At 39.2% G+C, this 12391-nt stretch overlaps 1 protein-coding gene across 1 annotated transcript in view; it reads right to left on the reverse strand.

Moving 5' to 3' along the window:
• Nucleotides 1-12391, reverse strand: part of mdn1 (midasin AAA ATPase 1) — a 174473-nt gene that overhangs the window by 123851 nt on the left and 38231 nt on the right. Inside the window, exons 21-27 of the mRNA XM_048530338.2 lie at nt 11763-11910; nt 10611-10721; nt 6970-7121; nt 6214-6392; nt 2472-2680; nt 666-812; nt 268-409 (exon numbers count right to left, since the gene is read on the reverse strand). Of these exons, the coding sequence (XP_048386295.2) occupies nt 268-409; nt 666-812; nt 2472-2680; nt 6214-6392; nt 6970-7121; nt 10611-10721; nt 11763-11910 (1088 nt within the window). The remainder of the gene's footprint in view (nt 1-267; nt 410-665; nt 813-2471; nt 2681-6213; nt 6393-6969; nt 7122-10610; nt 10722-11762; nt 11911-12391) is intronic.

Genomic DNA, 12391 nt, shown 5'->3' on the forward strand with positions numbered 1-12391 from the left:
GATGGCAAGCCAGGTCGGAGTTTTAACAGAGAAAGGACGCATCGACATCAGTCATTTGTCCACACAATATTCACAATTTCCATCACCAGAGTCAGGCAAGACCTAATGCTTTTCGAGGAGATGCAATCAAGGTCAGATCACCCTGGGTCACTCATATTATATCCAGATCAAAGTTCTTCAAGCCTTTAGCTAGGATAGGGAAGGTACACAGCACTAAGTGACTTTAAAGAGAAAAATGATAATCACAAGACTCAATGACAAACTCACCATCAGTGGCTATATGTCTAATCCAGTCATAACCAGGCATTAATTGTTCAGTCAATCTGTAGCGTTCTGCCCATCTAAATAGTTCACGCAGGGTAATGAAGCCATGTTTTCCAGCAAAAACACTTGATCCTCTACGATATGACTGTTTTAAGAAACATTTGTTAAAACATGATGTTAAAGTAATTTCTTGCAGCCTGCAAGTCTTTATTCAATAGTACGCTTCAATAGGCTGTTGGCAGTTCAACCGTTAGTGACAAGAATTATTTCAATAATAGTTTGACAACTTTTCTCCCCACCCCCTCCCCACCAATAGGCACTTTTAAAATATTCAAAATCTCTTATCATGGAGCTTACAGAAAGCCCTTCCCAAAACTTAAGAACACTGCTCTGTGAAATACCTGCAGTTCCAGCATAACTTTGACTAGCTTTGCACAGTAAGATGGGGGCAAACTGGATCTCTTGTTCAAAATAATTTCTAATTCAGCTTTTGGAAGTTCATCGAAATGTAATTCCACAAAACGGTTCCTGAATGCCCTTGACAACATCTAAAAACAAAGTTAAAGTCATTGTTAAAACAAAATAGTAACTTTTATAAAATTTATCATACAATAGTCCAGGATTTTAATAGCAAGATATAGACCCAACCAATTTAAGACTGGTGGAGGATACCTTGTAATACCTAATACTTCTATAATTCATATAATACACAGCCAAGATTTCTGAACTCTTAAACCAAATTTGTAAACATGGGAAATAAAAATACTTCAGGAAAATGCTGAAGGAATCACAATATGTCACTGTCAATGGCATGCTGCCTCACACAACTAGAAAATACAATGGATTTTACACATTAATTAGTTAATAAATCCATGTCTCATATTGCATCCTATGCAAGAATGACAAAGGGAAAATATCCTTCTCTACCTGTCTGCAGCCTTCCAAAATGCTGACTATACAACCTGCATCCAACATCTCAGCAGTCGTCCAACCAGGTGAAACTGCATTTATCTGGTTCTATTCGATCAACAAACTTCAATGATCGCTGTTCCTGCTCAGGTACATTGACATCACATGTTCCCCAAGAATCTCTTCTCACAGCCTCCTTTCTCATGTTTGTGCTGCCACATAATGCAAAAACTGATAGGTTTTTGGATGCGCTCATGATTGTCCCTTGCCTTCGATCATCAGATAGCATCTGACATCCATTAAACTGCTTCTAATTTAATACGGGCAACAGTGGGGACCAAAGTTATTGCCTCCAATGCCAGCTCCAAACTCAATTTTCAGTCACCAACTCCATCTGTCCCTCTGGCAAATGAGACTGAACCTCTGTCATATTTGAATTACATATCAGATTCAAACCCTATAATCGGCACTATCACAAGAACAAACATTTTCACATCTACATAACATCACCTGACCACCCTGCCTCAGTTCTACTACTGCCCGCATACATACCTTTACTGAGGCCAGGCATGACTATTCTCACACACTCCTGGTCACCTTGCCACATTCTGCCGTCGATAAACTGGTGAGGCCATACAACAGTCAACTAATCATCTCTTCCTCTGCACTGTTCACCTCTCACCTAGTCCTCAATGACTAACAGTGGTTCCCAGTCAAGCAACATTTTGATTTTAAAGTTCATGGTTTTCAAGTTTCTTCATGATCTCACTCCTTCTGATCTTTAATCTCCTCCAATCCCACAATCCTCAGAAATTTAATTACTCTACCACTGGTAGTGCTTTGAGGTACCTAGGCCTTAAACACGTGAAGCTCAATCTCTAAACCCTTCCATCTCTCAATCCTCCTTATAACTATATTTCACTGGCTCTGCTTCTGGTCATCTGCCCTAATATTTCCTTGTAGCATTGTTTCATTTTCTCTCATGTTCCCAAATAGTACCTTAGGATATTTATTCTTCCCCACTACATAAATACAAAAAAAGTGTCCTATTTTTAGTAAACTAAACATGACTAAGCAAGTTCCAAGATTTACATGCTCCTGATAGTTAATTTAAATATCTGTTCCACAATGCTGGCTTCATTTACCGTGACAGTGTACTAATAGGTGTCATGTTCAGGAATAATTCTCTGCCATCTATAAAGCTTCAATTAAAGAAGGCATGCATTGTCTAATACACATTCAGCCCAACCCATCACCCCTGGAAACAGAAAAACCAGAAAAGTAAAAAAAAAACAGACCTTCCTGCCACCATATAGTCCAGGAGGATTCTGGGTTGCAAAAAGCATGAATCTTGGATGTGCTTTTACCACTTCCTGAGTCTCAGTTATGAAGAGCTCTCGATTGTCATCAAGGAGCCGATTAAGAGCTTCTAAGACATCAGTAGGGGCTAAATTCAATTCATCTAGGATAATCCAATGACCCATTCGCATAGCATTGATTAGCACACCTAAGAGAGATAAAAAAACTCACATCACCATTTTGGTTATATTAAATGCAGAAATACTGATTTAGAAACATTAGTTTATCCATTCTATTAATTTAAATTTGCCTCAACACAGGACAAAAATCATTCATTCTAAAACATTAATGGCCTGGATTTTGTGATCAGTTCAGGAGAAACAAAGATCCCTCGTACCTCAAAATGGTGCCCACAATGTACTTAACGAATACAAGAAGATATATTTCCAATGTCAGTTGGGGTGAACTCAGTCAATTCAATCGGGACTGCTGTTTGTCAGGGGCTGCTGCCACAGTTGGTCAAGGACAATATCTGACAGTGAGCATAACATTCATGAAGGTTTGTGGGCTGCCCTCCTGAATTACCAGTCTCAGCCTCACTTTGCAAAGCTCATCCAAATCACAAAAGACACTGGAATCAGATAATAGCTATGACTTTACCCAGATCGAACAAAGCGTTTTTCATTTTCCTGATCAGAGTACCTGAGCTCTACTTGTTGTCAAATGTGAGGCTGATCAAGGTGCAATTGTATTAATTAGGCATTTCCAAAGCACTGCTGAAGTCATTTGTAATCGTAGAACCTTGTTTGTGGACGGCATACAGTGTCCAACTGTGTGTATTCCATTAAAGGTCATCATGGAGCAGACAATAGGTCCCCGAAAAGAAGAAGCTCCATGCTTGGTTTGGGCCTGTGAAACCTTACAGTACCGTCTGGACAGAGTACGCTGAACCCTGTATAATTGGAGCAAGCAAAGATGAGATGTGCCGGATGCTGAAGAGGTGGGTGAGTGGCAGCAAACTTCCAGGGATGAGGACATTGCACATGAAAACAAAAATCACTTTCAGCATGATAGAATTCTGCAACTTTGGGTGAGCAAGCCAGACAAATTTAATTGACACCCACTTCTAAAGATTGGTCTTGGGTGAAGTTATCATTGCAAATTTGGTGCTGCATGAAATGCAAGAGCATACATTCTATCTCAAAAAAGCAAATTCAGCAATTTTGTGTTTGTTTTGCTTCGCTTTTCCTATTGTTCAATAAATATTAACATCTAACTGTTTAAAGGCTTTCCAACATGTGATGTTCTCGCTTTAAACTGATAACAAGACGTGATATTACGCTGGGTGTTAGGGAAAGAGTAGCACTCTCTCAGACTTGGTTCTAATCTGGTATGGCACCAAGGACAGGTAGCCTGTGTAACTTAACACTTGTTGCAGCAATTACAATGTTACCTGTCTGATCAACAGTCAATGTAAAATAGCAGCATAATTTACAGATAGAAAGTCACATTCATCTACTGTACTACCTGTGTGTCCTCAGAGCGGTTTGTGATTTTTTTGTTTCCCTCCCACTACATGGGCTATGAATGGCTATTTGTGGCTGCAGCAATTGGTCTGATGCACAGCTGGATGTTAAATATGGCCCTAGTAATGACAATCCCAGAAGGTCCTGGCAATGGTAACCTTTTGTGCTGCTGGGAATTGCATAATAGTGATGTGTCATAAAACCATGATGTATACGTAATAAGGTGAGCAGTTTAACACTGTTACAGCTCACAGGCAGAAGCCTTCAATGATCTCTTTGATAGTAACAGTTGATTTTTGTTAGAATTCAGCTTTAAGACTAGGATGCATTAAGAAACTCCAATCCAATTTCTTTTTGGAACATAAAATAATTAACTGAAAACAAATGGCTGGGGCACTAACGCAGGGTGAAGTGAATTCAAATTTATCATACAAAGTTGCAGGAGCTGAAATAGAGACCCTGCAATTGCTGGAGGTAACAGGGATGGACAGAAGGATTTAAAGTAAAAACTACAATCATTTTAAATTAAGGTGCAAATAATTTACAACTGAAAGCAACCTTTCATTTTAGACAAAGGCAACCTTCGGACCTAGTACTAAGACAATAAATTTTCTTTTAAATTTGTTCACAGCATATAGACATCACCAGAGTTTACTGCCACCTTCAAATGCCCAAGAAGGTGGTGGTGAGCCTGTGCTAAAGATACTCCCAAAAAGAGATTAATTATGGATGTTAACTCAATGAAGAAGAACTAATAGTGATTTATTTAAAATCTGGTGGCAGTGTTTCAACACAATGATCGCCTCATCCTTCTAGACAGTGTGCTTGTGGTGTTATTGAAGGAGCTGAAGTGAACTAATGCAGGAGATCTTGTACACTGCTGCCACAATGCACCAATCGTGGAGAGTGTTAATTGTTAAGGTGGTAGATGGAGTAACAAGCTACTCTGCTCTGGATTTGGATTTTTCAATCAAGTTACAATCGGCACATATCACAGAATATCCAACCCGATCTGTTCTTGTAGATACAGTATCAGATGGTTGATCTATTTGAGTTTCTGGTGAATAGTGACTCCCAGGATATTGTTGATGGGGAATTTGTTTATGGCAATGCCACGAGCATCTGGAGGAGATGGTTAGAATCTCATTTAGGATAAATTTGTACTGTACAAATTTTGTAGACAGAATATACTTTGTTGATTATCCAGTGCTGGCTAGGTGCTGATGTTACAGCTGCGTTGGAATAGCTTTAGTACAGGCACAGCAAGTTCTGGAAGACAAGCTTTCACTACACCTGGGATGTTGTCAGGACCTAGAGTACACTTACATACTGGATATCACGTGGAATTAAATCAGACTGACTGCAAACTTGCTTCCGATGTTGGTGACATTAGGAGGAAGCAGAAATGGATTATTCCCATAGCACCTTTGGTTAAAGGCGGTTGTAAGTATCACAGACTTGTCTTTGGCACACACGCAGGAGTCTCTTCCGTCATTGAATGGGAGGAAAAGATCATCATTCTCAACTTGAAGAATCTGGAACTCACTGCTCCTAGAAGTGCTAGAGGCAGAAATCCTCATAACATTGATATTTAGACATCACTTGCATAGATCAAAGGAATATAAGGCTATGGGCCAAGTTCTGGAAAATGGGATTAGCAGTTAAGTGCTTGTTTTTGACCAGCACAGACTCAATGCGTTGTAGGGCCTTTTTGTGGCAGATGGGTTTCACATCATTCACAAACGGATGAAAGAGAACTGGGGAGGTCTGATCTGATTCACTGGTTGTGAGCTCTGCCAATACTATCCTGCTTCCATTGGTCAACAGACTTGCACTATTGCAGTGCAGCTTCATCATGTACAGTTAAATCATTAAGCTAGGAAGGGAAGCTCCTGATTACTGTTTAATTTAGTGATTATCTGGAACCACTTCTGATCATTCAGTTTGCAAAGACAGCTGCAGGTACCTTTGAAATTATATATACTTTTCAAATGCATTTATCAATCAGCAATTAAAATGAAGCAAACTTCAGTAAGTTAGTTACTTATGAAACCAAAACTTGCTTCTGTAAAAGGGTGCCCAGACTACAAATACAAGTATAGACAACATTACAATTTCTGAGCATAACATTCAGAAAATATGGGTCAAGATCACATGTGGAAAAATGTGAACCACGATGTATTGCTTTCAAAATGCGACAAAAATGTGGACAAACCTTCTTTGAATACCAGTTTTCCTGTTTCATCAGTTGTATAGCAGCCAATATACTCCTGAATGTCTGTGTGTTCATGATTATTGATCCGCACACAATGGTTTCCTGTAGCAGCTGCCAACCAGCAGATTAAGCTTGTTTTGCCAACTGATGTCTCTCCTTGAATAAGTACTGGGTGTATCCTTTTAACGAAACATCAAAAAGAAAAATAATACCACTAATCAATACAAGTCACAGTCAATTGAACATTCAAATGAATACTAACATTTTAGTTTCCAAAAAAGAATTATAAAGTGTTGATCACCTATCAGCGTTTCAAGATTACAGAGAGCAGGCAAATGACATGAGCAAACAGACAAAAGATGAAATTTGAGATGACAATGGAAATTTTTGAATTTAAAAATCAATTATTTATTCTGTTAAGAATACTAAGCAATCTTTATTTCACATTTAACAGGAAACAGGCATATTTGAAAGCATACCGTCAACTTAGCCCAGCTGTTGGCAATCACACAATGTATCAGAAGGCAGTGGCTCACTATTTAGGGCCCGAATACATTGCTTAACATGGAAGCAATGTTGTATATTTGAAGCGTTAAGCTAGGGTCCCACCTGAATTTCAAATTTATGATGAAGATCTCGTGATATTATCCTAAACTTGGATTACAGAGTTCCTGTGGCCAAACTTCGAAAGACAGCCAATCACAAAACTGAACAGTTTTTCCAAATGAATTGAAGATGAAAATTACATATTCCTACCCTGCAGCAACTACTCTCGCAAGATCCCGTAGGTTAAGTTTGACAGAGGGCGTGAGAATATACAACTTGTCAACAGAAGGCTCCTTATCTCCTGTTGCAATCCAGTAGCCTTCAATCTGTATGGACCGTCCTCCTTTTGGTTCTGGTATTGGCTGAAAATGTTAATGATCAGAGGAGTTACTTCTACTCCATTTTCAAAACTACTATTGCTTCCAAGAGAAACCATCTCAATTTCAACTTTCAAACCAAACACATCTATGCATTGAAAATCTGAAATGATGCAGAAGTACACTGCTCACTTCATCGAAGTGTGCCGGCAGATCTCTTATGCAATTATGAATCAAAATGCAAAGCATTCCAAGGAGCTTCACAGAAACATTGCAAACGGAAAAATAAAACAACACTGAGCATGGAGATTCCCAAGCTTAGGCTTTAGGCAACTAATAACACAGTACTGATGGAGTAATTGAAATTGGGGATGCCCAAGATACTAGAATTAAAGGAGCACAGATATCTCAGAGGGTTGTGGTGCTGGAAGACGTTGCAGAGGTACAGTCATGGAACGATTTGAAAACAAAACATAAGAATTTTAAAAATCAAGACAGTGCTTGACGTGAAGTTTAGAGACAGTAAATGTATGGGAGGCCAGTACCCTGTCAGGTGCAAGCAGATCCCTCCAAAAATGTGGATTCCAGAATTGCACACGGTACTCTAGCTGCGACCTAACCAATGTTTTATACAGTTCCATCGTACCCTCCCTCCTCTTAAACGCAATGCCTCGGCTAATAGGCAGGTGGTATGTTGCCCTTTATTATAAGAGAATCTCAGCATGGGAATAATGGTGACTTACTATAATTCCATACAGCCTTGATAAGGCCACACCTGGCATCTTGTGTAAAGTTTTGGTCTCCTTACTTACCAAAAGAAATACTTCCATGTAGATTCATCAAACTAATTTCTGCAAAGGAGGTATTGTTCTCTAATGTCAGGTTAATAGGCTGAAACTACACTCTCAGGAGTTTGGAAGAATGAGGTGTGATTTCTTACGAATATAAATTCTTCAAGGGTTCAACAGGGTAGATGCAGGAACAATGCTTCCCCGGCTCAGAATGGTGTAGAACCAGAAAACAGAGTTGTGGAGTACGAGGCAGGCCACTGAGGATTCTGTTGTGGGAGGAATCTCTTCAGGAGCGTGGGGTAAATCTTTTCAATTCTCTACACCCGAGTGTTATGGATGCTCAGTCATTGACCATCTTCAAAACTGAGCTCAACAGATTTTTATATATTTAAAAACATAGAGGAATACTGGGCTAATGCAGGAAAACAGAAGATCAGCCACTATCTTAGTAAATCGTCTATTGCTTTGAGGAGCTGAATGGCCTCCTGCGTCTTATATTTTTTGATGGTATTAATCTTTAAGGTGTTTTTGTAATCTCACTAACTGTGTTTGCTTCAAGCCATACATCCAGTATAGTCTGTGCAAGGCCACTCAGAGTACAACTGTACTGACAAGGAAGGTGTGAAATTATAGGTTGTACATCAGAGGAACGCACCATTAAGTTATTAACTTTCTTCACAATAAGTGTTATCTTATATAAATGTCACCAACAAATGATATGCTGAATTGCTTTGTTGGATATTTGGATGAGAACATAGGAGGCTTTGTTAGTAAGTCTGCAGGTGACACCAAAATTGGTTGTATAGTCGACAATGAAGAAGGAAGGTTTTCTAAGATTACAAAGAGATCTTGATCAATTGGGTCAATGGGCTGAGGAATGGCAGATGGAGCTTAATTTGGATAAATGTGAGGTACTGAAGTTTTGTAATATAAGCAATGGCAGGACTTCTATAATTAATGGTACAGCCCTGGGTGGTGTCGTAGAACAGAGAAGTCTAAGGGTTCAGGTACATCATTCTTTGAAATTTGCACCACAGGTTGACATGGTGGTTAATCACAGGATCATAGAATCCTTACAGTGTGAAACAGCCCATTTGGCCCAACAAGTCCACACTGACCCTTAGAGCATCCCACCCAGATCCATCCCCCTATAACCCTTCTAATCTACACATCCCTGAACACTACACGCAATTTAGCACGGCCAATCCATGTAACCTGAGCATCTTTAGACTGTGGGAGGAAACCTATGCACCCAGAGGAAACCCACACTGACACAGGGAGAACGTGCAAACTCCACACAGAGTGTCATCTGAGGCTTGAATCAAACCTGGGTCCCTGGCACTGTCAGGCAGCAGTGTTACCCGCTGAGCCACCGTGCATCTAACACACTTGCCTTCATTGCCCAAACCTTTGAGTATAGGAGATGGGATGTTATTTAGAGGTTGTACAGGATGTTGGTGAGGGCTCTTCTGGAGAACCACGTGCTGTTCTTGTCACCCTGTTACAGGAAGGATATTATTAAACGGGAAAAGGTTCACGAAAGATTTACCAGAATGCTGCCAGTAACGGAGGATTTGAGATGTAGAAATAGACTGGAAAGACTGGGATTTTTATCACTGGAGTGTAGGATGTTAAGGGGCAACTTTGTTTTAAACAAACAGTCATTCGTGTGTGCAATGAATAGCTAGAGAAAATGGTAGATGCAGGTGCAGTTACAACATTTAAATGACGTTTGGATAAGTTCACGAACAGGAAATGTTTGGAGAGATATGGGCCAAGCTCAGGCAGGTAGGATTAGTTTAGGTTGTAGACTGGTTGGACTGAAGTGTCTGTTTCCATGTTGTATGAATCTATGACTCTCTGACCATCAAAATGTGCAGTGGAATAGTCAAGTTCATTCAGAGCATTAAAGGGGGTTTCAGCAGATGAGTCGCAATTGGAAACAGATATTTTTGGTAGTGTGTATGAAGCCACGGGTCATCTTAGGAACAAATGTAAGATCAAGGTTGCAAGTAATCAGACTTCCAGATATTCAGTAATGTAATGGTTACATCACTGAACTAGTTACAGAGAGTTAAATTCCTCCATGACAAATTTATATTCAAAGTTCAGTTGAAACAAGTCATCTAATTATCCGATTAATATCAAGGAAGTGAAAGCAATGTTGTATGTATGAGGTACTAAACCAGGAAACTAGTTGATCGTGCTGTGTCTGGGCTTTGAGACACCAGCCCCACTCCAAGGTGGTTGATTTAACTGTTGTTTAAGTCATCAAAAACACCTTTCAGATGTATCAAATTGTCACCACCTTTGTTAACTAGAGATGGCTAATAATACCAATAATGAACACAACCTGAGAATTTAGTTAAAATATTATTTGGCGATCAAATGTAGCTTATAATATAAAATAAAACAAAGAATTGAGGAGATCTGAAACAAAGAAAATCAAATTGCTGGAGAAACTCAGCAGGTCTGGCAGCATCTGTGAAGAGAAAATAGTTAATATTGAGTCCAGTGACCTTTCCAAGAGTCTTTTGCCAGCAATCTGTTTTTGTTTGTTATAGATTATACCAAGTTCTGTCTGAAGAATCTTCCTCTGGTTGTGAATTAGCAATATATTGTAAATAGTTGCTAAAGTTGTAGAAAATGAGCACTAACTACCATTCAATAAGCCTCCATCCCATATTGGTATAGTATTCCAAATCACAGTTAACTTCATAGGAAATAATATACAAGGAAGTACCTGCTGGAGAATAGCCTTGGCATTGTTCCTAATAATATGACAGCAAATCAATTTCTCAACAATTGGGTGAGATACACGATCCAACTGAGTAAGGAAACTCATGCAGAAACCCTGTAAAAATATCCAAAATTATTTTAGGCATGCAACATGAGTACCCAGCACTATGGATAATTAGGAATTTTAAAGAAATAGAAAATAAGAATAACTGAAGTGGAAGGAGGAGTAGGTCAAACCTGCTCTGCCATTAAGATTAAGATGGAACTGTTCCTGGTCTTAACTCTCAACTCACTTACCCTTCTGTAAAACTCAACCTTGAATATTTAATTTGTCCCGTCTCTACTGCCATAAGGGGGAGAATTCCAAAGCTTCAATGGCCTTTTATAATTGTCTTAAAGGAAAGACCCCTTCTATTCAAGTCGTGTACCTTGGTTCTAGATTTACCAGCATAAAGAAACATCCTCCCAGCAGCTACCCTGTAAAGTCTCTCAGAATTGTCTATTTCCAGAAGACCACCTCTCAATTTTTTCTAAACCTTAAATGACTATTGTCTTACTATACTGAACCTTTCCTTAAGGCAGCCCCTCCATCCCCAGAACCTTGTCTCTGAGCCGTCTCCAATGCAAATAAATCCTTCTTGTAGTACTCTGGGAGAGGTCATTACATTACATGGCTGTAGAACATATGCCATCCTTTTATACTTCACAGAAACATTTTTTTTAAAATGGTCAGAAATAGGAGTAATGAGCCATTCAGCCAATCACCCTTTGTCATTATCTAATAAGGTATTGATTAATCTGGGTGTGGGGGTTCAACTCCATCCCCTTACAAAAATCACACAAGTTGGGATGGGACAAAATGGGAGTAAAACAAACAAAAGCAAACTGCATAAGAGTGATCTTAATCTCCTCACACATAGTTTTTACATTTAAACTCCACGTGTATGACCTAAACTAGGTCTGCTTTTAGGTGCAACAATAAACGTTTCTCAGAGGAGACAGGATACCTTTAACTGAGTCTATGTATTAAGAAACATTACAAATGCATTGCATGCTTCAGGGCACTCTCCTAAAATGTGTACAATAAAACATGAACTAATTCACTGTCAAATTCAATTGTCATGTTAAGAATGAAGAAATGGTATTCATCAGTTACCTCATACAATGAGCGTTGAACATTGTTGCATGAGTTCAATGCTGCAAACTTAAGAGCACGGCAGAGAGTTCGAAGACTGTAGTGGGGTCTATGGCCTGTACCATCCATTAAGTTGACATTTTTCTCCTTACGCACAGATAAGTAAAACCTAATGAAGACAGACATACCTTCAGAGGAAGATACATGTGAAAAAGAATGATATTTACTTTAAGACTACCCAACTAACCCCTTCAATATGCCACAACATGTTAACAAATTTGCATCTTTGTGCTCTATATATTTTTGGTAACAATGTCAACCTGCTGTGCAATAGGCAACAGTGAACCGATCTAGAATTTGTGATTTGATGAATCTCCATTTTTGGGTATTGCAGCTTCAAACAGCAAATCATTTCACATCCATTGAGGGAAATGCAAGGGTGAAACTTAGGGTTCCAGTTGAAAGTGTTAAAGGCTATCACTGAGCTGTAATAACAGAGCCGTATTGGTGTCTTTGGGGATAATAAATAGTGATTAGATCATGCAGTTTAACATGTCTGGATGTACAGGTTGGATGTGCAGTGTCTGAAGAGGGTCTTTGTTTTGGCTGACCAAGGCAGCTTCCTTATTGTGTCATCCTCAAGCGTTGGC

This window comes from Stegostoma tigrinum, chromosome 4, assembly GCF_030684315.1.
Source record: "Stegostoma tigrinum isolate sSteTig4 chromosome 4, sSteTig4.hap1, whole genome shotgun sequence".
NCBI lineage: Eukaryota > Metazoa > Chordata > Chondrichthyes > Orectolobiformes > Stegostomatidae > Stegostoma > Stegostoma tigrinum.